This window comes from Acanthaster planci, linkage group LG21, assembly GCF_054643075.1.
Source record: "Acanthaster planci isolate LZ-2023a linkage group LG21, COTS_SCS, whole genome shotgun sequence".
Taxonomy (NCBI): domain Eukaryota; kingdom Metazoa; phylum Echinodermata; class Asteroidea; order Valvatida; family Acanthasteridae; genus Acanthaster; species Acanthaster planci.
The window spans coordinates 5993364-6021102 of NC_141797.1; the positions used below are offsets into that span (position 1 = coordinate 5993364).

Consider the following 27739-nt stretch of genomic DNA (forward strand, 5'->3'; position numbering starts at 1 on the left):
TGAAGTTATCAATAAAGTTTCAGTCAGAAGTCAAAGTCATGTACATGGCTGTGGATATTTGTCACATTGTCGAATCATGGCTGTAGCCACACAATTGCAGTCATGGCCATAATCTGCCCCATCCCCCCAAGATGCAGAAGATTTTGCAGGATGGACATTGCATGGAGAGGGGCTCCCCCCCCAAAAAAAAAGAAAAGAAAGGAATATGAAAGGGGATGGAAATCAATTTTTTTGGATAAAACCCTTAAGTTGACCCACTCCCAGTGTTAATGATGTATTTGTTCATAGCTAATGAGTACTTTGCCCTCTCCTGGAAATGTTGGCCCTCGCACTGTGAGATATCTTGTCCAGGATTCCTGAAGGCTTCTAAAGAAAATCCTCCATCCGCTTTTCATTTGGGTTTTACACGTGTATTTTTTGTTTTACACTCCCCCTGCCCCCATTATGTATAGACTGTTTGCAAGGAAAATTACAATGAAATGTCAGAAAAAAATGTATGCCTTCAAAAGTATTGAACTTTGTCGGGCCGGGGGATCATAGAGGAAGGATTTTTTTTTTATCAAGAACGCCTTCATCGCCCACTGACCAAATGAATTTATTTCTTTTAATGAAAGAACAAAAAACAAAGCTGCACGGGCAAAGCTGTGAACTTGATGCCCACTTTTGCGCAACATTGATTATGCTGAATGTTTAACCCTAACTCCCTAGAGAGCGTGCAAAATATTTTTTGGGAGGATTTTCTAACAGCATGCATGCGCGCGCTGCATGCAATGCACTGTACGTGTACACGTACACCTGGCGTGACGCGTGGGCAACGTGAATAATGGTGGCGCTCGTGATCAAACTCGGTCAGAGTTGACGCATGTCCCAGCCGGTAAAGTGTTTGGACAGGTTCAGTGGCCATGACCGACAGTTAGAGGCAAGTCATGCCAGTCAATTTGCACAGTGAGCCGTAGTGCTTTTGATTTTGTCATGCTGGAGCTAAGTACACATTGGGCCTAATCATCGAACAAGAAGTTTACGTAAGGTAGTGTGGGGTTGCTGTTGTGTCAGTGGACAGGTGGGCCAAAGCAGTAGCTGAAGTGAAGTCGAGAGAGACGTGTACTGTGTAAATGTACAGGAACCGGTAAGGGGCTTTGCTGTTTATTATGAAAGTATTTTTTAACGATCGAGGAATTCCATGTTATAAACCTTCAAACCAAGGAGCTTAGATTGAACATTCATTTATTTTTTGTAAAATGTTAACAATTTAGGCCTAGGCCTAATTTTATTTTCCAAACATAACCTACATCATAGTACATGTACATTTAGCCTATTGTAGGTACCGGTACGGCGGTAGGCCTACATGTAAGTAAAGATCCGGACTTGAAGTTGAATTTGCAGTTGACAGACTGTACATGTATCACTGGGAGGCCCGAAGATGTAAAAACCTTTTGGGCCTAGCACAGTGCTATCATTTGTGTCCAAGTTCTTTCAACCGTAGCACAGTATGCCGCATTTATAAACAAATATGTGGGAATTTACGTACAAAGTTACAAGTACTTGAAGTACGCCTGTGTACCATAACTTAACACTACAGATCACATTCACAGTTAGGCCTAAGCCTATGTCAATCAGTATTAATAATTATGGCGTGGCTGTTGTTACGGCAGCCATCATGCGTCCCCCATTTTTTATCGTTACAACACTGCAACTGAGCAAGCACGCCAACTTAAACGCAGATTTCGGACTTTATTTCCACTTAAAAACAAATCCTCCAAAGCCTCCAATGAAAAAAGAAGAAAGATTCCTGCCTTGGCCTATACCAACATAAAAAAAACAATTATGATATAAAACGTGATATTTAGGCAAAAAAAAAAATGGTCCAAGCGCAGATTCGAACTCACACACCAGTGGTTTCAAACCTTTCACCTTGACCACTCGGCCACAAGTGTTCAGTGATCCACATAATTTTAAAATATGATCAGCTACAAGTATGTCATTGCACTTGCGCTGTTCAGTGCCGTAACGAAAGAAGATGAGAAATGCGTTACGACTGCCGTAACGATAACCACTCCGTAGTAATGACAGGGGTGGGAGAATTCAGTTTTTTTTTGTTCAGATGTTGACCCTGAATTTCAGCTTTTTTGTGCGCCTACTGTGTACATACATGTACATGTACGTACAAACGTATGGGGACTTCATACATTTCAACTTGTTGCTAGCTGTTTTCAGCTTTAATTTTACAACGTACATGTAAGTAGCCACACTCACACCCCTGTAAATTGTAATTAGCTCATCTGAAAATAAAAGAACTAGTTGAACATTTAACGTATTTCTTTACGTTAAAAGCAACTCTTTATCTGATAGCTTTGTGAGCCTCTCAAAGCGAAAGCAAAGCCACTTACTGTACATGTACTGTACCTTGATCGCAAGTGTTCAGTTTACATGCACATACATGTATGTAGGCCTAGTCCAATCAATTCACGACTATGGAGATGACCGATGATTGCTACAAAGAACTCCTTTCATCACTTTTGGTAATCCGCTAATAATGGGCGCGTACGCCGGGAGATTTCCACGTATTTTAGATGTGAAAGATAAACCCTAGCAATGAGGCCAGCTCGAAAAATATGCGATACATTTGTGCATTGACAAACGTGAAAGTACCAGAAGACATGTCACGTTTTTAAGACATGACAGATAAGCCTATTGAAGTGTTCACCTTTTCCATTCCATGAAAAAGGTTTCACGTCTCCGGGCCTCACAGTGCATGTTTTGTCATGCTTTTATTTGTGAACACATTTTGTCATCATGGACTGATAATGGATAGATTCCAGACATGTACATGTACATGTAAATGTATGCCGAAGAACACCAGCTGTAGACATGTATGAATTTACATGTATATGTACATGTACATGTGTGTCATGAATTATATGGTGTTACCGTGTAAATGTATGTATTTTTAACAGATCTAATGTCAATAAGCCATTTGCGAGTTAAATTTGAATAAAATCTGGTGCACTGAGTTATCTGACTGCACATAAACATAACACTTTGATTTCCCCAGACTAAAGACACTGTTGCTATACCTCGTGATTCGGGGCAAGCTTCGGTATAGCGACCACCATCTCTGGAATGGACTGGTTCCTTTGTGCCCTTCATACCGCGTCCCAGGGTTTTAACCATTGAGAATAGTGTATTGTTGCAAGGCATCTCTTATGTAACTAAGTAAAAGCTTGCCCCGAATCACGAGGTATACATGTAGCAACAGTGGTTTTAGTAAGGAGAATTCAAGTTGTTATGTTGAGGTGAATTTGAAGAACTCAGTGTACCAGATTTGGGTCAAAGTTAACTCGCAAAAGGCTTATTGTCATGAAAATGTTTTCTGTCTACCTGTACAGTTTAAACTACCATGACATTGCATTTTTCTATCATGATAGCCATCTGGACATGATAGAGGGCATTGTGTAGGCCAAGCCTACAGTGTGAGCATTCAGTGTTATTAGGCCCATATGCCTGTCCAGTACATTATGTGGGGGAAAGGCTAGAGCAGATCATTGAGCAACCTTTGCTATGGCAAAGTAAACACAGCCAAGTCGGTTCTCAGTTACTGGTTAGGATTGGTACTTGAGGTCCTGTAAGTCTTTAGCAAAGCATTGTCATGCATTTCAGGGTGTTATCTGCCAAGGTACACATGCACGTCTGCAACCTTCCAACTTTGCACTTTTTACAGTGCTTGTACACTTATGATGTGCGTGTACGTCCATGACTCTACTAACATACAAACGTTCTATTAATTAAGTTACACCTGCAGTGAGTGAGTGGTATGGGAAAAAGAAAGAAATTAGGTCTTTTTATATGTATTTATTTGTGGATAGGGTTGTACCGGTATATACATGTACTTAAAAAAGGGGAGCTGACGTGTACAGGTGGGCCTTGTCCCAAGGCATGTGGGTATGATTAACCCTAACCCCGTGTAGCCCTTTTTGCCAGGGACCCTCCTCAATCCTCCAGAATCCTCCAATTGGGGGGGGGGTTGAAAAAATTGGATTCGCCCACGTAAAAGCCTTCAAAATATCTTGAAAAAGTTACTTGGAGGTGTGCCTACTGCCTCAATCCTTCAAAATCCTCCAGCAATTCCTGTCAGTATGTTGAGGCAGTGCGAATGGCATTTTTGAGCAGTGTGGTTTATTCAAAAGAAATATTGGGCTGAATTTATGCATGACTAAATGAAAACAACACAAGGTCTAGCCCACGACCGTCATGCATGGCATCCTTTGCAATAAGCCACGCACTTTTGCCATATATTCACCCTCAATCCTCCAAAATGCTGCAAAACCGCCTGAAGGATTTTGGAGGATTGAGGAGGGTTAAGATTATTGTTACTGGGACCTACATGTACGAGTTACATGTACATGTACCTACATGTACACTGTATTTACCGTACATGTATATCATTTCTGATGCTTTGGTTTGTTTTTTTTTTTGCAAGCTGTAGATTTTTTTTTCACCATCAACTGGTTCTTGGTGGTCTGACTGATGCTGTACCATAGGCGGAAAGAGTGTTGCATCCAGCTGTTTTTTTTTTATTTATTTTTTCCCAAACCAGGAATTGCGAAATAATTTTAAAAGCATGTTATAAATAACTACAGACTTAAATTGACTGACTCAGGGACACAACTCATACATGTACCATGTGTACTGTACATGGTGGTTTTTGTTCATTTTATTTGGACATCAATTGATGTGCAAATGCAATCTTGACACATTCATTTCTGTTATTTGTTTAAGTTTTATCTGTATCAGTTAATTTCTTTGTCCTTTTTGTACATTTACATGTACATGTAACTAAAGGCATGTTTTTGGAGATAAGGCCATGTTTTTGCAGACACTAGGAGATACATGTACTAGCAAATGAGTTACATGTACATGTATTCAAACCCAACCTGCTTCTCTTCTGCCAATTTAGCGACGTGATCATATTAGTTCTGCTGCTTGTCAGATCAAAACCTTTCTTACATATACGTTGCCGAAAAATTTTCATGAAACCAGCAAAATCACTGTTTAATTTAAAAAATTCCCACCCTAAAAGTTTTGACCCAAAAACTTCAGAACAGAAAAAAGAAGATACTACCCACCTGTCCAACCTATTTTTCTTTCAGGTAATACGCGTACCAGTACGTGTAGGAGGCACAACTATTATTTGGGGTTTTTTTGCCTGTGGATAGTACAAGCACAAGTACAGTACGTGTCATATGCAAATACACTTTTTTTTCTTCTGTTTTTTCTGAGCCATGGATACCCATTCCCTACCTGCATAATTTCCGATGGTCCCTACTTTTGAGGGCACTGTGGGATTTGCATTTGTTGCCTGCGCTTAACATGCTTCACCTAGGATAAGACCTTCCCCAACCACACAGAATTAAACAGTAGTAAAGTGTTTAATTCTGTGGGGATAGGTCTGGTAGGCCCATAACAGCTGGCTTTTGCATTGGGTTTGGCATACCTCAGAAAAACAAAGTCCAACAGTCTCTGTGCACAAAGTCCCATATGGGTGTTTAACTTGGTGTGAATGGGGAAGGTCAGGGCCAGCAACCCTTAGGGGGCTAGGGTTAATAAGAAATTTACAAATTCACAGTAACCGTGGTAACTGTACTGGTTCCCTACAATACGAACACAATATGAAACAAAAGACAAAGGTGGGGTCCCAGATTACTTCAATGACTGATTTGACTGGTGTAAGCAATGTCATGGTAACTTTTGGTGTCAGTACATTTACCGGTAGTCCTGGACCAAATTCATAGGATCAAAGTAACATTGACGTATAAAACCAAATGTACAGTGTACATGCAGCCCACTGACTGACTGACTGAGGAAAGTGCTGATACACTTTCCTCGGTGAGCTACAATGTACACTCATTTTTTCATTGTTTTTTTTATTAACTACAGATTTGATAGTCTACGATAACCTACACCGTCTGCGCCATGGAAGAAGTAGACATAGATGCCGCAGCGGTAAGTTAATGAGAAAAAAAAGGTAGCTCCTTCATGTTAAATCAAGACACTCTTCAATTACATTGAGATACGGGTACCGGTACATGTACCAGTACTCGGCAGAAGGAGACTTGGAATACGTGAAAACATTTTGAAGACACGCAGGTACATGTAGATGTAATTAAAGTCAACATGGCTGTTGTTATGCCAAGATGCAGTGAAGTACAAATCCACGGGGAGTGGGAGCATGTATCCTTCCCCACTTTTTGATGGGGAGAGGGCTATGAGCCCCAAAAGACCCCTCCCCTTTTTGATGTACATGTAGAGAAACCTTAAAATGTGTATTTTAGGTTATTTGAAAACAACCTGTCCAAAAACTATCTTGATATGTGCAAATGTAGGTTTGAAAGTTTTATGCAAATAAACATCTGGATTGTAAACAGTGCCCCAGTGTTCTCCATGAGGGGTTTTAGCAGGGAGGGCCGCCCTGCCAAAAGTTGAGACCGCCCCACTAAAGTTTGCTGCCCCGCCCAAATTCTCACCGCCCTGCTATTTTTTCAGTTGGATTTTCCTTATTCTCCACCGTCTTCACAGTTTCTAAATGCAAAGAAGTTTACGGCACTTTATGGAACGAACATGATGAGTTTGCCATCATTAGTCATCATTAAAGAAAAGCACTTTGCACCATGTTTAAGGCATGTTCTTCATAAAATGGACCAAAATGCAACTCCCGCTGTCATTTTTCAAAACTTCTAAAAGAGTGGCTTTGATCATGTAAAATACAAATTAGCACTTTCAGATTTATAAAAATGATTATATGAGGATAATTGGGCATAATATGTACTTATGGTGGACATTTGGTTGGCTACCAGTGCAAATCAAATTGAGTTGAATTCATTTAAAGTTTTACATCAAAGTGTTTACACCAGAGGACATGATTTCTAAACTTCTGACAACAAGAAGGAGAATTCAGTATATTTTTCGACTGCTGTATTTTAAAGCATCTAAGAAATAACTTTTAAAAAATATAAGCCTTAAAAAAAAAAAAATTGACGGAAAATGATGAGAAAAGTTTGGCTCTCTTCATTCTCTTACCGTTTATAATCACTCTCACTATACCAACATATCTGCCAGGTCTCGTATCTTTCGACCACCAAAAATTATCTTTAAGTTTGGCTGCATCAAAAATGTATGATGAGTACATGTACATGTACAATATGTTTGTTGCGAATGTCATATTTGACAGAATTTTTGATGACGTTCGAGAAATTTGACAGAAACTGCATGACGTTCAAGAATGGCAAAAATGCTGTCACATGTAGTGCTCGAAATTTCTATTGGCAATTTTTGAACTGCCGTTTTCAGGAACGTACATGTACTTGTAGAAAATGTGATCGGTCCAGTCGTAAAAGGATGATGGTTTGGCAGTGCTTTTTTGCACTCTATTTTAAAGCTTGTGTTGTACATCGATTTATGGATTTTACTCATTTTTTTGCAGTCAATTTTTTTGACACTAATGACAGAATCGAATGATATTCGCAACTGCCGACTTCGGGACCCGATTAATTGTGAGAGGTTCTTTTTAATTTTGTGATTATGGTTTTAATATGTGTAAATATTATCATCTTTCACCACATAATAAGTCTGTTTAAAATAACCTTGGGGATTATCACTCCTCAGTAAATTTGATTGGCTGGGACTTAAACAGGGAGTTCATGTCCCTCATAATTGCTAACGTTCGAGACTTTAATTAACTCCAATTAAGTTGAAAGGTTGACACGGTCATCATTGTTCCAGATATCAGCCATGACTTCCCTCATTACATCAAACATTGGAAATTAAATCACTGCTGTTCACTTCACGAAAACTGAACCCCCAAAGTTGAATATTATCTACTGGTCCATATTTTGAGGAACCTGCCTTTAATCACAATGGCTTTTGGAGTTTCCGTTTTTTTGTAAATTGGCCAAAAACTAAACACATATTTTTCCTAATTTTGGATTACACCATAAGTGCACGCACGTACATTACAGTATGTTGCAAACTCAACTGCACGGGCATAATAAGTGTACGTGTATTTGACGTTATGAGTTCGTCAACTGGGCAGCGCAGGGGATAGTCAGTGATTGCTCGCAGTACGGCAAAAAAAACACAAGTCAAAACCTACATGTACACAAGTTTTACTTGTTAATTCATTGAAATTTTATTCATGAACTAATTTTCTCAAAATCTAGAAATTCTTAATTAGAAAGCCAGCTCGCTACAATCATGACAATGGCTCTGGCTGATTCTTTTACAAGAGAAAAATGTCGCTATTCGGAACCGGTTAAACCGACTCAGAACTATAAGTGTTGTCACTTCTGACGATCCTGTAAGTTCAGATTAAAAGCTTAGATTTCGAAAGTACATGTACCAATTTTGTAGTTTTTCCAATTATGTGAGGTGGATGACTGACCATATTTCACTGGAATTGTAGGATTTTGTCACTAGAGTCTGACCATGGAAGGTTTTTTTGAGATCTGGAATTAGAAAATGCCCCAGAAAAAAAAAAATCAACTTTTGATGACCTCCCAATTAGTAATCTTGCCTTCATTTCAACACGAGCAAATCTGATTCTAAGAGTCTTAAGAAAGTGCCCAGGAAATACCTTAGATTGCACCACAGAGCATCTAGAATCCCAAATTGTCTGTGGCCTGCTTAATGGCTTCGTAATGGCTTCATGCTCCGAGCTCACGTCATGTGCCGCCCTGCCACAATTTTAGGCTGTGGAGAACACTGGTGCCCCCTAGCGTATTGCCCCACCCCTCATGTTCTTATTTACACGGTGCAGACAGTTGTAAGATTTGGATCATGCCAGGAGCCCCTCAACCCCATTCTGATGTATGACACCGGTATTTTATTACGCAGGCCGGTGAATCTGTTTAGAGTTCATGTGGCACATACAGTAGGTGTTCTAACTTCTAATCTAATCTAATTTTTCTTTGGTGGGGGTTAAATGGTTTATTTTCCATCCTGCCGGTAGATTGTGCAAAGAGCACGGAATGCCTTCCGAGCCAACAAGACCAAGCCCATTGCCAAGCGTAAACAGATCCTGCAGGCCCTCCTCCGTATGATCAATGAAAATGAGCAGAAGTTCGTGGACGCCCTCTACAAAGATCTGCGCAGGGTTTGCTACTTTTCTTTCTTTCAGATCGATCCTGAATACCTGCATTGTTACCAGTTTTAAGCACGTTTGCATTTAAAGTTGATCAAATTTGTTAATCAAATTAAGCATATCAGTCTCACCAAACAGTGAAAAATTTGTACATGTATGTAACTCGTGCAATAGCCCATAAGTTGAAAAGCCGTGGGGGATTTTTCTGTTTTCACAAATTCGTGCATTAGAAGACATGAACTACATGTAGTAACTTAAATGCCACTTCGGAAATGTTACAAACAGGGCACGCATGGTTGTTAAATATGACACATTACCAAACACAGATTCGTCACTTCGTCAAATCTTGGAGACTACACACATGACACAGCGTGCCACAAAAATGTAACCCCCTACATGTATGAAGCATTTACCTCCTCTCAAAACTGTTTTCAAAAATTGTTGATTTTGAGCTTGTTTTTCAGTTAGACTTAAGCTCTATACATTGCAGATATACAGTACATTCAATTGTGTAACACAACTCATTTTTCTTCAGTTCAATTGTATATTAGTTGGAACAGTTTACACGTACATGTACATGTACATTACAAGAGATGTGGTTACTCAGCTCAGATCTGAGCACTTTGTGTCTTTACATCCTTGAAATTTCTTTTTACCTGGACATATAGCTCTGAACTTGATTGAAGTGATGCATACATGTACTGCAGAAGGAAGTCGGTGGTTGTTCAATTTATTGTGCATTGTCAGAATTTAACGAGCTTGTTCCAGATAAAACATTCAGATAATTCTGATTGTACGTACTTGATGTGCAACACGCAAGTGTAAACATTCAATGTAATTTTTTCTTTCAAATTAATTGCAGTGCAGTGCACACATTTTCTTTGTCTTTAGTCTCTGTTTCTTTTGTCTTTTGTCGTTGTTCATTCCCTGTTGTTATTGCTCCTGAATGGGTTTATGACAGGACTCTTAAGGTTGGCTTCTGATGGACTTGATAAGAAATTTGACCAATGCCTGGACTAATGTATGTACATGTAGGTCAAAAGGCTTATCCCACAGATGACCTCATAAATTATTACATTTAGCTTCACTCTCTCAATATCCCAACTTTTTGCAGAGTAAATTCGAGTCCATTGTGAGCGAGATAGACTTCACGAAGAACGAAATTATCAATATGCTCAACAACGTGGATGAATGGTCCAAGCCACGGATGGTAAGCAGGGAGAAAAATTTCTCTCCTTGATCAATCCAGGTGTACATGTATTTATCAGAATCTTTGCAGTTTATAATGTGTTTACTGTGGTCAAGTTTGTGAAAAATACTGTTGCAAGTCACTCTTAGGCCTAATACAAGATGTGGAATTTGTAAAAACGAAAAAAGTCATTGGACGACTGGCCGGTAGTAAGTTTGCTAGACAGCTGGAAGGCCCGCTTTGCACTTCCTGTAAAAATACCAGCTTTGCCGTAGCCAGGCTTTTTTCTATGACATTTCTACGAACTTACACGTGCATGTGAGAACGGTGTTTCGTTTGGCGTGCCCTCACTCAAGATGAACAGTTTTGAGAATGAATTTTTAACATCAGTTCTTGACTGTTGCCTTGCCTTTGCTGAACAAGTAACGGTGCATGTATAATTTTCATTTTTACTTAGCAAGTTTGCCATGTTCACCACTTCCACAAAAGTGGTCCTCACATGACGACCACACGGCATAAAAATGCACGTGCAGTTTGTCAAGTTAATTAAACCTACCGTATTAAGAGCATTTAAAAGGCAGTATAGTATTAATTCTAAAGATGAATCACAAAAAAATAAAGTAGAGCATGGTTTGAACCTGCGATGGGCTCTGAATTGGTGCCCTACAAACTACATGTACGCGGCACGAACCCACCATATGGTTCTTCGCAGTTGTCAAATCGTTCTGGGGCACTAGTCAGAAGCCATAAAACCTGACACACAAATATGGCCAATGAACACGCCCAAAAAACATGATGCAAACCGGGAAGTACTGAACAGGCATCGTGGAGAGGGATATGGCTTTTTTACACCTAAATAAAAGAAACCATGTACACGTATTGTCAGCTTTCATGATACACGTACATACGTGTAGAGGTAATTTTTTGGATAAGTGGTGATAGTGTTATGTGAAACGTCAATTTTATTTATGCCTGTTCTCCAGGTTGAGAAGCCTCTGCCCATGGCAGGTACTCCAACTTACATCCAATACCAGCCATTGGGAACTATTCTGATCATCGGAGCGTGGAATTACCCCTTTCAGTTGATCTTGCATCCGATGATAGGTGCCATAGCGGCAGGTGAGTGCTCCCCTATTGACCATAACCCACTGAAGCTTGCCAAAGGGGCAAATGATTACTTCTAGAGGACCATACATCCACTGACAGGTGCCAAAGGGGGCTAATGACTACTCCTAGTTGATCAGACATCCCCTGATACCGGTATTCATGGTATTTGTAGAAGATGAGGGACATTCTCTTTTAAAAATCTGATCCCCTCTGAAACCAGGACTTCATTTTATATCTTTGCAACAGGGATCGTGACATCAAACCGGTATGTTTGGTCTTTCAGTACTGCAGGTAGTATCTGCTCGACCTTGTCCTGTTAACTGTTTGTCACGCACTCCATCATGGGATGGAGGAAAGATTTAGGATTTGCATTAAGTCAGGCACTTGTGCACCTGTTTCCCTGCCATTGAAAACTGGAAAATCTAGCTTCCCAACTTGGCAAAAGTAAATAACAGATTCTTGATTAACTTTATAAAAGTTGACATGTTGAGAAAGCGATAGGCATATACCCCACACGCTGTTTATTCAAGCGACAGTAATTGCTGACTGTGGGGGTGTGGCACTTATGTGTGTATACCTAACCACAACAAAATCCCATCATAAATATTACATTGGCTGATAAGAGATGCTCGAATTCCTGGTACATGTATGGCTCACGACTTTAGGTAGCTGAACTAGGGTTTACTGGTTCTGGTAGACGAGAATCGATCCTCAGCCTGGGGGTGGTAAGTAATCCTAGCAGTAAGTACATCACTGATGGGAGCCATAGCAGCTGTGAATACCCTTAGAAATCTGTTGATAGGTGCCATATAAGGGGCAGGTAGGTAATTTCAGAAATTGGGGGTCCAAAAGTGTGACATTTTTGTGTCCCTGTTACATCTGACCTTCATTAACTGACTTGGAAATATCACCGGAATTGATTTTAAACTATTACTATTTGCATTAATTCATCACTCTTAGAAATTACAAAATGTGTTCTGAACTTACAAAATCATACATGTATGTCAGATGTGACAGGGACACAAAAAGAACCCCTAATTTCTGGAATCACCCTTGTCATGCTGGTACAAAACAGAAAAGTCAGGCTTACCGGTAGGTGCCATATGCAACACACATAATTGCTTTAGTTGACCACACAGGTACATGTACAGTGTACATGTACATGTGAACCTACACTGTGTATATTGTACATTACTTACACACATGTTCCAGTACATGCACATGTTCATGTACCGGCACATCCACTTGTACTCCAGGTGCCATAGCACATGTACATGCACATGTAGTTTTTATATACAGTAACTGCTATACAGATCCTTGTCATTTGATTGGTGGAACACGCATCATGTGACATTCATTATTCCTGCCATTCTTTCTGTGTCAGGTACTATTCGCCCATGAGCAGATGGGAAGATACAATGCTTAGGATCATGCTTGTTTCTACGACATGAATGGCCTCATCCCTCAAACGGGAGCGTAGGCGCAGCACGCAGCGCGAGCGCAACGCGTAGCGCGAGGGCAACACGCAGCACTGATCGAAACCTGGGGGAGAATAAAATTTGGTCCGAAAAGCTCAGCTATTGAGATGTGAAATTGTTTGAAATTTATTTAAAGATAAGTCAAATGACAAGGATCCATATGACATATATAAAACAATTGATGAATGTTTTTCCACTTGTGCAATGGTTAGCATATTTTCATGAGTTGAAAATGGAATGTCACCTTGTTGAATGGAACATTCCATCTTTCAACTCATGAAAATATTCTTACTATGGTACTTATAAACATTCATTATTTGTATAACATGTAGTGGGTGCGTAACCATTACACGGCACATCTACCGGTAGATACTGTAATGGCACATCATTTTGTTCAAAATTTATTCCAAAAAAGGGCAAAATTAAAGAAGAAACAGTTGGAAGGGAGGCTAAATGATAATAAATGGAAAGTACACGCAATACAGACAATTCACAATAGTGCGCCCCCAAGAGTTTGCAACACATTGGCCAATCACAATGCAGGAAATCTGTTGGCCCTTTCCAAACGCGCATTGGGTCGACAGATTTTGTGCATTATGATTGGCCAGTGCGTTGCAAACTCTTGGAGGCGTACCATCGTGACCGCCTGTATTGAACCTACATGGATATAAACCAAACCGCCGCAGTGCAGGCCTTCCGGCCGGTACACGAGCTAATGACTGAAAAAATGAAAAAACACCTCACACAGCCCACGCCCAGTCCCAAATGCACACTGAGCTAAAATTACTGAAAGGTTTCATAGGAAAGTAACAAGCCGGTTCAACAACAGAATTCCACTTACACAAGAATAAAGAATGGCTAATCTTACGCGGTATCCCGTTATGTGTGGCCACAGGCAGGGCTCCTCATTGCCGAGGCCAGGCAATGGTATCCTCCACTGCTGTGACTATTACAAAGATAACTTAAATTGTTACAACACTGACTGATGACGTACTGGCAAATTGTTGACCAGGTTGTTTCAATATTTTAAGAAAAATGAAAGTACAAATAGTTTATTTTTGACACAATACCATAGGGTGTCTACATTTTTATTATCCACTGATGATGAGATGTTTCGTTGCTACGTAGGTAACACCGTCATCATCAAGCCCTCGGAAATTGCTCCTACAATTGCTGAGATGCTGGCTAAGATCATCCCTCGGTACGTGGATCAGGTAGGTTTGGAAATGTTCCACTTCACACTGCTCACTTGTAGGACCTTGCTCCGGGGATGTACATGTACAGTACAATGCCACTATCATGAGCACACAGCGGGGCCCACACAAAATCTACGGTATCTGCCTCAAGCAGAAGGGCATCATCCCCCATCGGTTGAAAAGAGCCATATTGGTCGGGAGTGTTCATTTTACTGGTAGTGATGCGAATGTCATGCATGCATTTTATAGTCATTTGTCGACCAGCAAATTCAGTTCCGACCGAAGGAGTATCCAATGCTAAGGAAATTGCACCCTCTCTTGGTCCAGCTCGAGGCTTATACGGGTAGCAGTAGGGATTTTCAGTTGTTTTATAGTGGTCAGATTCGCCCGTTCCTTCCTTTCGCCCACTCACATACGGTATGTGGCAGCCTGCCTCACAAATGTTTGTGCAAGAGGATTTTTTGGGGGCCAACACTTCCCCAGCAAAGAGTCAATTTGAAAAGCAGGAACACGAAGTAAAGATTACCCCGTCAACGTGCCATTCACGTAGCGTTACTTGATGGCCGGTCTGCATCATGGCGGCACATGTCCATGCACGCACACATTCACATGTACCCTGAATATGATATGGACCATGCCACGCATTGATTGTTATTCCTTTGCAGGTAAGGTTTACCTCAGAGTTTGAGTCTTTATCGTCAGTCCCAACTATGTTTCATTTCTTTGAAGCAAATTTCAGTCTATGGTAGAAATGCACAGAAAACCAAGGAGCGTGTTTCATATACATGTACCTGGTTGATTGTTTGGTATTCACTCTCTGCACGCTCCTGCCATTGGCATGCAGGGCCTTGAACTGGCAGCTTGTACAATCCAGTCAGAACCGCGTCAGCGCAGCTTTTTGAAATTTTATCCAATCGCATGGTAGAAGAACTAACGCAGCATGCGCAAAATTACTTAGCAACATACGTGGCCGGGAATCACTGAACTGGCTATATTTATTGTGTAAAGCGGCCTGATCAAGGCTGTGCATGGCTATGGTGATAGCGTGCAAAGAGCGAATAGCAGTGTTTACAATTGCGCCATTGTATTGTTCAGGCTGCAGTGCGCGCATTCAGTGACTTCCCTCACGCTTTACCTGTGGTTTCCCGAGTCCTCACAGGTGCTTGTGCCGAATGACATACACTGTACACAATCTGTGTTAATAAGCGAACAGTCTTGGTTATCGGAAAAAACTGGGCCAAACGATCATGCAGTGGTTAAATAACGAATCCAAACCTGTCAGAACTAAAAGACATCCGCTCACACATTTCAAGTGATTCTTTCATAGAACGTACTTGGTCTGAGCTGTAAATTTGTAAAACTTGCAACATGTGTCCTTTCATCTTGAAAGCAACATCAATTTTCCTTTGTATTATTCGATTGTTTAAGCTGCCATTTCATGCCTTCCCCAAGCAATCGGCTCAGCAAGTAAGTTACCTAGGCAGGGTTGTAGTTGAGACCATCAGAAGACCATTCACAAGATCAGACGCAAGACGTGCCACCAGACTGGTCGTAGTCACATGTAATAGTTTGAGCTTTGACAAGTGAATGCTTTTGGTGCGTTTCATTGGAGAGGCATGGGACTTGAATTCAGACCAGAGGTCTTGTGTTGGTCTTGTTGCATCTTAACCCTAACCTTCCCCAACCACACAGAATTGAACAGTAGTAAAGTGTTTAATTCTGTGGGGATAGGTCTGGTAGGCCCATAACAGCTGGATTTTGCATTGGGTTTGGCATACCTCAAAACACAAAGTCCAACAGCCTCTGTGCACAAAGTCCCATATGGGTATTTAGCTTGGTGTGAATGGGGAAGGTTAGGGCCAGTAACCCTTGGGGGGTTAGGCTTAAGATTACCTTAAGAGGTCTTGACTGTAACACTGAACTTGGGCCAGGCCTGAGAAAACAGTGTTGTACTCAAGACCAACACAAGACTTCCAGTCTAGATTTGAGTCACAAGCGACATGTATTCAAATGAATGCAAGAAAAGCATTCCTTTGTCATTGTTCACACTGTTACTAGTGACTGGTCTTGTGCATGATCGGTTGTCTGGTCTCGCAAATGACCATGATGTGGTCTCATTTACAACACTGTGAGTAAAGCTCACATGAGTGTCAAAACGAATGCAGTTGTACTTGAAGAAATGAGCACCGGGGAAGTACATGTATGTGAATGCCCTCTCTGTAGTTATACACAGCAGTGACACTTTAATAGAATTAGATATTCCCGAAGCACCTTTTGAAACAAAAGTTCTTGTCTAGCGGTCGCACTTGAATCTTTGTAACTGTTGGACAGAGTCCCTCAATGGTGCATTTAATTTGTAATCTGAAGCAAAATTTGGAAACAAAATCACTCACTGTGGTGACTCTCTTTAAATATGCAGGATTTTATCCAAGTTGTCAATGGCGGGGTACCAGTCACCACTGCCCTTCTGAAGGAGGAATTTGACCACATCCTGTATACGGGGAGTGGCAACGTTGCCCGTATCGTCATGGGGGCTGCGGCAAAGCACCTGACTCCGGTGACCCTTGAACTTGGTGGCAAGAGGTTAGTGGCACCTTGAGGTTCCATTGGAAATGAAGAAATTTTCAGCCATGACAGGTTGAAAGACTTGCCTGTCAATGAATCATGTGTTCGTGGCAATGCCATTACTAAATCATTCGCATTGGCCCCCGCCAATGGCAGTAAGCATTGTGATAATTGTTGTATGGTACCACTGTTGTGTTAGAGTCACTCCATGCAAAACCTACATGTACCATTACATTCTGCCATTCAAGGGGGCCATCCAAAATGGCCACTGCGATGTTGCTAGATCCATCTACTGTATGTTGATTTTGTTTCTTTTTCAACCGTCTTCCAGGTGTTGATTTGTTTTCAAACTTGCCTTGGTTTTTTTTTTCTTTCCCATTTTCAAATAGATCAAAGCATTTTGCAGTTATGGCCTGCAGTTTTTTACACTAAAGTTGGCAATTTTTCTGCAGATCAGAGGAAACAGCATTGTACTGTATGTGTGTGTTTCAGGGTTTTAGTCAAATCCTTCACAAATCCTTTGACATACATGTATGTAGTGGCAACTGGGAAGTCCTTGCATGAGATTTTTGGGACTGCTGTTCGTAGTGGTCAGTCTGAGCATTCATGACTTTAGCCAAATGCTCTTCAAGTTTTCCTGTAAAACCTGTACTGTACTGCTCTGTTATCGGTGTGTTTGACAGAGGTGATGCCCAACAGAGAATTGCAATGTACATGTACACATGTATGATGTTAACTCATGTACATGTTATGATGTTAAATCTTAGGGTCGCGCTGAAAAAGTAGGATTGGCAGGGAAACTGAAAGCAGAACTGTTTTTTTTTTAGCCTTATTTAAAAACAGCTCAATGGGTCAGAACAGTGAAAAATGACATTCGGAGAGACCTGCGCTTTGATAAGTTGGAATAAAATTGTTCTCAACTAATAAGGTACTGGTAGTTGGCTAAATTTTGTACAGTGCACCAGACATGCTGTTTGAAAACTGTGACTTTGGTTTCTTGAGATGGGCGGACTCTCATAAGAGTTGATTGACAGCCAACTCGTGAGAGATCAAGAAGCTGTGTCGCAAGTGTCTCATGATCATCGATGGATCGTTGAGTTGTCACATCCTTACCCGTAATGGCTCAACAGACAGTGATCGGTTTCATTCTCTTGAGCAGCCCTTGCTATGTGGACGAGAACACTGACATGGGCGTTACTGCCAATCGGCTTGTGTGGGGGAAGTTTCAGAACGCTGGACAGATTTGCATCGCGCCAGACTACGTCATCTGTAAGCCCTCTGTCAACGATAAGCTTGTTACCGCCGTGTCCAGGGTCATCAAAAATTTCTACGGCGAGGTAAATCCAAGAGTCAGGCATTATTCTGTCTACATGTACCTGAGATTTGGGTGGGTTTTGTTCTGCCCTGTGCCCTTCTCCTTGTGCCAGTGTCTTTCCAAGTCCTTGCCTTATGCGAGCGCACAAAGGAAGACAAAATAAGGTTTGAGAAAAAGTCTACCAAAGATCCTAAAAAAGGTTTGCAGTTAACTTAACGACTCAGGCCAGTATGCTTGCAACCACTTTTCCTGCAGGAATGCGTCGCGAGGCCTGAGCGGGCTTATTGACATGTTCCGTATGTCAGTGTTATGTCAGTGTTAGCCCCTTCGCGCCGGGATTTGTCTGACCGTGACTGCTGGGCTGTGGTATGCCCTGAATGGAGGGCTTTGTCCATCAGCAGGCCCCATTGAACCAGCAGCTGCATGGTGGATAGACTGTGTTTATGGTATGCACTAATCCTCACTAAGCTGCAGCTCTTGCCTTCTCCCGGAGTGAAGGGGTTAAGCAGACTGTCTAAAATGTTGTGTGTCTTTTTACTTTGTCCTTCATGTGCAGAATCCCAAGAACTCTCCCGACTTCCCTCGCATTATCAACGAGAGGCATTTCCAGTAAGTACAGCCATTGCTTAGAGCCCGTGGGACATTCTATTTAAAATTGAGAATGGGTCAAAAAAAAGGACTTTGTGACCAATGTATTCACTGCTGTGTATTGTGTTGATTTAGCAGACAAATGGTGTTCATTTTGGTTCCTCAAATAAAGCACCCTTTGACAGTGCACCATTTTTTGTGGAAATTCTCCACAGCAGAGCCAAAACAACACCAGATCTTTTTGTCTGTAATTACTGTCTTTAATTACAAATGCAATACAGTCTTTCATGTCAATTGCTTGGGACAGTCCCTGTGCTCACAGTGTGAGGTCACGTCATGTAGAGAGGGATTTTTTTGTCAGCCAACAGCACCATTTAATGAGCTCTCTTTGTAACAGATTTTGCTTGGCTTGTGTTTTTTTTTTTCCCAGGCGTTTGATGAACCTGACCAAAGCGGGCAAGGTAGCGGTTGGTGGCGACAACGATGTGTCTCAGCTCTACATCGCTCCCACTGTACTGACGGACATCAAGCCTGAAGACCCGGTCATGCAGGAGGAGGTCCGTGTTGCTACCATGACAACCCCCTGTCCATTTTCCTTCTTGTCACCATATAAGCGCAGATTGTTTTGTGTTACTAAGGGGAAGCTAGCTGCTACAACCAAATTGCAATCAAATGTGCATTGTTACTATACCTCATACATATGCATGATTGAGACTTCAACTCTCATTGGTCCACTACACGTGCACTTTCTGAAGCAATATGGAACTCTCACGTGGGCAAGATATTCACGCTCAGCTACATGTATATGTGAAAAGATGGCAGCATGCGTAAAATGCCTCTGACTATTTTTCTATGCTCAGTCAGTGATGAAAACCATATACGTATATGATGTATACCGATAGAAGAACAAATATGCCCCGGCTTGTCTTAGGTGGATAGTCAAAATTAGCCCCCATAGCGATTGGAAGTTGACAAATAAGTGCACAGCTGTGCCTGCAGAGCTAGTCAAGGTCCTAATATCAACTACCCAACCTCAACTCGTGATGTTTGTTTGCTGACCTTCAGCTGTTTGGCCTAGATTTCAGTTAAAATCAAAAGAAGGATAGTGCAACAGAACTGTATTTGGCTGCTTTTTAAGCCTTTGTGCATTGTCAAGACTTTGAAATGGCTCTACAATTCCACACTATTTGCGCCAGCCAGCACAGCTACAACTGTTTCACACCATAGCTACATGTATTAGCTTGCCATTCACACTGATGCTTGTTGGAGAAAGACACAGCATGTACATGCAACAGTGTCCATACTAGGCTCGTGTAGACTTGAGGTGAAAAAGCAGAAATATTGAACAGTCCTTTTCAAGCGTGCAACTTTTCCTCAGATCAGCTGATTACCTGGTTTTTTCACTTCACACTCTTGCCATTGAAACTTACAAAACACTGTACAAAGACTTGTGAAGATTTGAATCTCCTCATTTTTTTGTCAAAGTCTTAGTTGCATGCCTGTCTTTTGCTTTTCTCTCTTGTCACAGATCTTTGGTCCCCTTTTGCCCATTTTGAACGTAAAGAGCGAGAATGAAGCTATTGACTTCATCAACAGCAGGTGAGATGCGCGTCCCTCCATGAAATATCAGAAGAACGCGCCATGTGTTTTCTCGTACTTTAATTGTACCGTAATTTTCAGAATATATGGCCACGAAGAGTATAAGCTGCACCAAGCAAAAGTCTGCAAATTAAGATTTAAAGTCGGCGTATTAGCCGCGGGGTTTACCCGCGCTTCGCTGAATTTCTTCACTTTGACATTCAGAGCACTGAGCAGAAATCAAAGTGTCATGTAAACTGTCTTGCCGTATAAGCTGCCCGGAGTACAAGCCGCAGGGACATTTTTTAGCGTGAGAATCGACGTACAATGTATGAGCCGAAGCTTATACCTCTTGCATTTTATCTTGACAAAGGCAACACAGGACATGGGCGTTTAAGTCGTCCGCTGTCCGGCAAAGAGGGCATAATTAAACCAACTCTTTGCATGCTGAGTTGTGTGGGCAAAATGCCTGAAGGTCCCCTCTGCTGGGCACAGGACAAAATTTGATACACTGATACACTTCGATGCGCTGGGCATCCAACAGCAGCAAAATGAACTGCTATTGAGTAGACTATGACAGCTAGTATCATTGAGTATTAAATGTTACTCATTTACCCACTCACACTCACTCAACCATGTAGACTGCTGAGGTCGGTTTCACCAATCAGCTATGTATCAAACAGCTAGCCCACATTGTAAATGAATACACTCTATGTTGGTCTGATTTTATCCACTGCTGAGGGTCCACTCATTTCTCTGAGACTGAGCAAAAGCTTTCTCTAGGTATATGACAGAGCTATCTAGAGGGCTCAACATATACTCAACTTTGGTCATTATCGACCAAGTCCATCTGAAAGAGTTGCCAATGGATGATACTAAGCTAGCATGATACGTATACTGAGCAAACAACTGTCACATCTCTTGTAATCATTCAGTGACCTGTAGTCAGGTCAAGAATAGATTTTTTAAGCAGGTGCTTGTATGCGATGATCGAGGAACTGGTTTAAGTCAAGATCTCTTACACAAGCTATTTTAGAAGGGCTTCATTTGAGTCCATATAGTTGTTGTAGTTAGTCAGTAGCCAAGTTCAAGCTGAGGTGAGTCCAGAAGGCCTTGAGTCTGAGTGGAGTCAAGAACCCAGGAAAATAGGTGGATTGGGTCTTGGTTGGAATTGAGTCCTCCACCACCGACACGTTCTCCAGTGAAGTTGTTGGAAGTTCTCTGCTAGAGGTCATTGACCCACAGTGAATGAGAATTAGGGCAAGCATGCACAGGGATACAGTACATAGGGTTAATTTTGCTTTCCTTAGACATTCATCTCTGATTTTTTTTTGTTCTTCAGCCATAGAGGGACATTGACACGTGTGTCATTTCAGACAGATTTCTCCGTCTTTACACCTGACAGTTTTTCTCCCATCCCCTTCTCCCTTGTTTGTAGGCCCAAGCCCCTAGCCTTGTATGTCATGTCCAAAAGCAAGACAACCATCAAGCGCTTCAATGAGGAGACTTCCAGTGGCAGTTTTGTGGCTAATGACTTCATGATGCAGGCAGCCTGTGAGTAAAGCAGCTTTGTCCAAATACCGGTACACCAGCTTCATGTACATGCATGGCTTGATATTTGGCATGTAACCAAATACATGTATCTTAGTAATTGAGCGAATTGGAGGTCAAATAACCATGTACTACATTATTAGAAACCACTCAGAGCTTTGCCCAAATAAACCGGCCGAGGACTGAGTATATTTTGGTGTGTAGCTGAATATTTTAATACTTGAACTGAATTTGAGGTCAAATAACCAAGTACTAAATTATTGGAGCCCATTTAGGGCAAGCATCAGTACTTGTGTTGACGTATCTGGTTGACAGGTTCACACCAGACCAAAAGAACAATTGTGGTGCGCTCGTTTTTCTGGTATGATTCTGCAGTAAAACCATATAGAGTCCCAAAGTCTGACGTCATTTTGAACCAGGAAATGCAGTGCAAACGAATGGAGTACGTGCACGGGTTGGTTCACGCGCTGGGCCTCGCAGTCATGTCTTTTAAACACACGTTTACTTCGGTACTCTATAGCATCCGGCAAAGTCCATGAAGATTACCGTTCGTCCATGTTTACGTCCAGGTGACACTCTGCCATTTGGCGGCGTCGGCCAGAGCGGCATGGGTAGCTACCACGGACACTTCTCCTTTGATTTGTTCTCCCACAAGCGAGCCTGCGTGGTGGCCAGCCAGGGCATGGACAAGCTGCTCAGGTCAGTGTGTGGAGGTACCTAGAGAGGGTGCAGATTAGGGAATCAGAGAGCCGCTGATCTCCACTCAAAGAGATTACTTCTTGCCCAGAGAAATGGACAGAGAGGAAGATATTTATCTCATTGCCTGGCTGAAAGATATTTTTTTTACACAATTTTGCGCTGTGACATGCACTTCTGCCAGGCAGTAGACAGATTTCTGCAGTGCATGTCCAGAAAATGTAACAAAATAAAAGAAGATGCCAAGTTTGACACTTGCATCGGGAAAGTTTTATGGCAAAGAATGACTGTTTCTGTTGGTTTTGTTGACAGAAATTTGCTTGAATTTGTTTTGTGATCTTTCCCCCACCATTTGCCATTGATGTCACTGCACGGTTCACACGTGGAATAATGAAGGGATAACTTTATTCGATCTTAACCTCTGGCTCTGTGGTTTTTTTTTTTTTTTTAGGTTTGATGTGGTTAGTATGCGGGCCCGTAAAAACAGAAAATTGTTCCTTTTTGAATTTGGTTGGTAGTCACGTCGTTGGCTCAGTACAGATATAGAAGATGGAAATGACATAAGAAATATTTGATTCAAACAGACTGCTTTCATTTCAGTTATAAAACTAGCTTTGAGGGCCAATTTTTGTCTAAATTTTCAACCAGTTTCTTGCCCAAAATAATGACCTTTTAGTGCAAATTTTAAATGAGGAGCTTTTAACTTTGACATGAAAACGTAATGAGTCCCAGCCATTTTTCTCCCTATGACAGTCCAAGGTATCCTCCCTTCACGGAGCGCAACCTCAGCTTGCTGCGCTGGGCGACGCGCAAGAGCCCCAAGGGAGGATTTCTTCGTTCGCTGTTCTCCATGGCTCTGCTGGGCATTGTGGCCGGCATTGTCTTCATGGTGAGTAGCACGGCTTCCGTTTGGCGCCACTCATCTGTCAGTCACATGGATGTCGGATCTAAGATCAAGTCGAAAGGTCATAAAAAAGACAAACTGGGTTGTCAGAGACCATCTTGTGTGGGCGAGGGGGTTGGATCCGCCCTCTTTCATGATCTCTGTCTTCTTTGTACCCATTCCATTTGGAAGTTGGCTGCATGTGAAGACATTCATTTTGAGTACTATTCAGGGGTGCCTTTGAATGGAAATTCATTTCATTTGACTGGTATCCGCCCTCACTTTCATATATCTACATGCAATTTCCATGAAGGAGAGAGAAAAATAATGCAGGGACGGGAACCAGTCCAACATTGCACGGTACTACCAATGGATGGCATTTCACACTGAATCTGTCTCGTAGAAATAGTTGATGTTTAAAATATGCAATGACTATTCGTTCTAACAAAAGAGAATTGATGCAGGTATTGTGTAAAACAAATAATGGATGTTTCACACTTTCACAGTGGTAAGGAGGTAACACATGAAATGTCAAATGGGCTGCCAGGTCGGTTTTTTTCTTATAAATAAAAAAACAAACAGCATGTTCTAAAAACAGAGCACGATGTAATACCTAGGATGCCCCCTTTTACTTTAACCCTAACCTTCCCCAACCACATAGAATTAAACAGTAGTAAAGTGTTTCATTCTGTGGGCATAGGTCTGGTAGGCCCATAACAGCTGGCTTTTGCATTGGGTTTGGCATACCTCAGAAAAACAAAGTCCAACAGCCTCTGTGCACAAAGTCCCATATGGGTGTTTAACTTTGTGTGAATGGGGAAGGTTAGGGCCAGCAACCCTTGGGGGGTTAGGGTTAATGTGGGCACACATCTATTTTTAAATGGTCACTCTGACTGATTTCAATCAGAGTTGTGCAAAAACGGAGATCAACATGAAAAAAAGGAAAGTTTGGGACATTTGTTTTCTAATTATGATGCATGATTGGGCATCTTCAAAACAAAACCAAAAAAATTTATAAACACTTGGTATTCTTAATTATTGATAACACTTTGCGAAAAACAGTGATATAGGTTTTTGGCCCAATTTTGAAATTTTGGGTAGGAGCTCTTCTATTTTTGTGATGTGACATGGGTGGCCACTGAACCCAAAGATCTCTCAAAGTCATTGGAGTCTTCTAAGTCTAGGAACCGGATTACGCCTTATCATGCCCGTACATGTACATGTGTGTACATCTACGTACGGTATGTCGTAGGTTGTTCAGAGGCATGGGGAAGTTCAGTCTTAATGGAGTGTTGGCTTCTTCTTTTCTTTCCTTTTCTTGTCCAGTTGCTGGATCGTAAGTTCTCCAAGTAAACTGATCCCGGAATGCATCGCGTTGTAAACGTGATTGCCTAGACGAGCTACCATGCGTGTCTCTCACTCTGAGAATGCGTCTGGAGTGAACGGTCAAGTATGTAGGTTTTTGATCAGTAACACTGATTGGAAAACCACTTTTTGCTACATCAAAGTCATTGTAGTTTTAGCAATTCATCTGACAGATCTTGCTTTGAAGCCGCAGATTAAGTATTAAAATAGCTTACAAAGTCAACAAGTGTGTTCTTTCTTCTGGTTCAAGTTATTGGCAACATGTAATTTGGTTTGTATTCCTGATGAAATTTACAGTAGCCACTAATATGTATCAAATCATTCAAAAATTACAAGAATGCCAGTCATTGTCTTTAATATAAAAACAAAATTCTGTTTAATAATTTTACAATAAATATGTATTAACGAAGAGCCATTTGTAATTTGTCAAAGGACTTTTGCTATCAATGTCTTGAAGAATATTGAGCTGTTTGAAGCGGGCAGACATAGCCATGACAGATACGGCGTACCAAACTGTTTCTGTTTGAGTCCAGCCTCGTGGGTTTCAGTATGGCTATGAAAATTCACAAAGCCGCTCCGTAAGGCTAGCAGCCTCCATAGGGCCCTGTGCTATGTCCAGCCATGGCCAAGAGATTGGGACACAGTCTATGTCTGTCTTTGGGAAGTTAATTATGCAATGCTCTCCCCCTGGGTCACCGGGAAGAGGCCAGTTTCCCAGGGCATTCTGGGAAAATGGTCACAAACGGTTTAATGCTGTTCCTTCTCCACAGGGACGGTTTAACATCTGCTTTTTACGTTTTTTGCCAGCACACACAAAGAAGGAGTCAGTTTATTTCCAACCATTTTCACAAGCATACACATACAAAACAAAATCCTTCAATTCATCCTGAAAGTTCACGCAAGAAAATAACAACAGTCAGTCACAACTGTTTGATGGAAAGCCGACACATAATATATGTATTCACCCTCTGCCCTCATAGCGTACATTTATACGTTTGTGAAGATGACTTCTTAGTCCATTAACCCTATTTATGCCAAACGCAGCACAGTACATCAGTTGAACAAATCTGATACACTCTGATGCACTGGGAAATCAACAGCAGCTGAACAAACTGGCCATGTTGAGACGATGGGAGCCACATTGTAGTCCCATTAATCAGCACCACTGTTGGATCTTGTGGTGACTGGCAACCACAGGCTTCCAGGCTGTTGGTTCTTGTTACACTGGGCAGGCAAGCAACTTGGACAGATGATGTAGACTGATGTGTCAAGCAGGGTCTCTAGCCAAAGTACCCTGGGGTTTGGGTTAAAGTACCAAACAAGCTCATTTCCAGCAGCACTTCAGAAAACAAATAAGACAAAACCAGCATGGTCGTCGTTTCTGTAATGGTTTCAAATTTTTGTCGTGTTTTGAGCAAAAACTGGTGTTAAAACTATTGTGTCTTGTCATCCAATGGCATTCTGTTTTGCTGAAAATTTTGTTCTCTTTCTTCATTTACCCACACACTGGCCAATCCAATCTTTGAAAGTAAATTTTCAAGCATCCTGGGGGAATGGGTTGTTCTAGGGTAATTTCCTCTCCAAGCCTTTTGTACAGTGTGAATCATCCTGTGGTGCTGTGAGATTCCAGGGTCTTATAAGCTGAAGAAATCAAAGTGTATCCTTGCTTCTGGTTAACTGTTATGAGGAGAGTCAGATGTGATATTCGTTGATTTGTTACTTGACTGGTTGATAATATGGCTGTTATATACATTACCCGTACATGTTTAGTTACAAATATAGTTACTCTATAGGCCTATTGATCAAGCGACTTGATTGGTTGTCAAAGACTCATGCCTCAGTCAGAAAATAGGAAATGATTTGCTTTGCATGTACGTGTTTTAATTTACTTTTCTGTTTGTTGTTTGTGAAGATTTTTTTTCATTTTCTTTTCTTCCACAATTTGTACTGGTATCACTCCATAGTTTGAATCCAGGCAATCACAGGTAGTGTATAGCCGAGGCACAGTGGCGAAATAGCACAGGCCGGAGAAGTTTGGAACAAATCCAGCCATTAATTGCCAGGACCATGGAAATCAGATATGTAAAAGCTGATAGTGAAAGCATTGAATACCAAAATATTTGCCACTGTTGTGAGTAATTTTACCTAATTGCGGTAAAAAAATTATTTTGTTATCTGGCAAACAAAACCCTGGCTCTTCGCCTCTCACTTGCTGAATACATTAATTAAAAAGTCAGCAGTCAGATTATAATTTAGGTTTTGAAGTCATTTCTCATGAGGGACGATGAGCCGCGATAGAATGGAAAGAACTCAGTGGAATAGCCAGACACCGTGAGATCGGTGAATGACCTTTGTTAAGTACGTTATTTACCCATTTGGGGGCGTACCCAGGATTCTCAGAAGGGGGTTCGAGATGCAGTAGCTTGGCTCGTGAGAATATTTTTTATAGACAATACAAAAAAACAAACACAAATCTCTGATTGCCTCGGACAGGGGAATAAACAGGAAATTAAATACATGTACAAGTGATCTTGTTTGTCATCCAAGTCAGCAAATGAATGCTTGTGTAAAAGGAATTGTAATAAGCACCGAATCATTGTAAGAAAGTGACAACTAAACAGTGTTATGAATTGAACCTAAACGTTGCATTTTGTGTATTGATACCGAGGGTAATCAAGATGAATATTCGTGTCAGCTGTCCTGTTTGCGCATATGTAATGCACTCTTACAATACAAAATGTAAGATGGTATTCGCCAATAAACTTAGAGAAGTCTGTTTTTCTCTTTTCGTTTTAGTATCCCCTGTTTCAAGCCCTTCCTACTCATTTCATTGAGATAGCGATAAATGCCATTTTATTGTGATGCCACTGTATGTTTACCTGCTGATAAGACGGCAATGCCGTGTTTTGAGTGCCAAAATGGGAAACATGTGCACGACTTGTCATAATTTTCTTGCATGGAAATTTGCAATCGACTTGTGGACGAGAGCATGATGAACACAATGACCCGACCATGTACCAACGAACATGCGAATCGGATCCTGTCCGCTCCGAGCGGAACAAAAGAGGGCGTGATTTTTTATTTATTTGTTTTTG

At 41.3% G+C, this 27739-nt stretch overlaps 1 protein-coding gene across 1 annotated transcript; it reads left to right on the forward strand.

The window, feature by feature from the left end:
• The first annotated feature begins 882 nt into the window (after window positions 1-882).
• LOC110987489 (aldehyde dehydrogenase, dimeric NADP-preferring-like) lies at window positions 883-27442 on the forward strand. Its single transcript, XM_022250252.2, has 15 exons — window positions 883-1126; window positions 5935-6000; window positions 9002-9145; window positions 10248-10343; window positions 11306-11441; window positions 14036-14121; window positions 16523-16686; window positions 17828-18005; window positions 18540-18592; window positions 19002-19128; window positions 20100-20170; window positions 21588-21703; window positions 22270-22399; window positions 23150-23285; window positions 24606-27442. The coding sequence occupies exons 2-15, from the start codon at window positions 5971-5973 to the stop codon at window positions 24630-24632; spliced, it is 1494 nt and encodes a 497-aa protein (XP_022105944.2). The 5' UTR covers window positions 883-1126; window positions 5935-5970; the 3' UTR covers window positions 24633-27442.
• Window positions 27443-27739: the final 297 nt, after the last annotated feature.

What these genes read in the sequence shown, in the direction of transcription:
- LOC110987489 (XM_022250252.2), top strand. Translation starts at nt 5,971, where the DNA reads ATGGAAGAAGTAGACATAGATGCCGCAGCG. An exon ending in AATGGTCCAAGCCACGGATG is followed by an intron (nt 10,344 to 11,305) that starts GTAAGCAGGGAG and finishes CCTGTTCTCCAG; the next exon opens with GTTGAGAAGCCTCTGCCCAT. An exon ending in TCAAAAATTTCTACGGCGAG is followed by an intron (nt 18,006 to 18,539) that starts GTAAATCCAAGA and finishes CTTCATGTGCAG; the next exon opens with AATCCCAAGAACTCTCCCGA.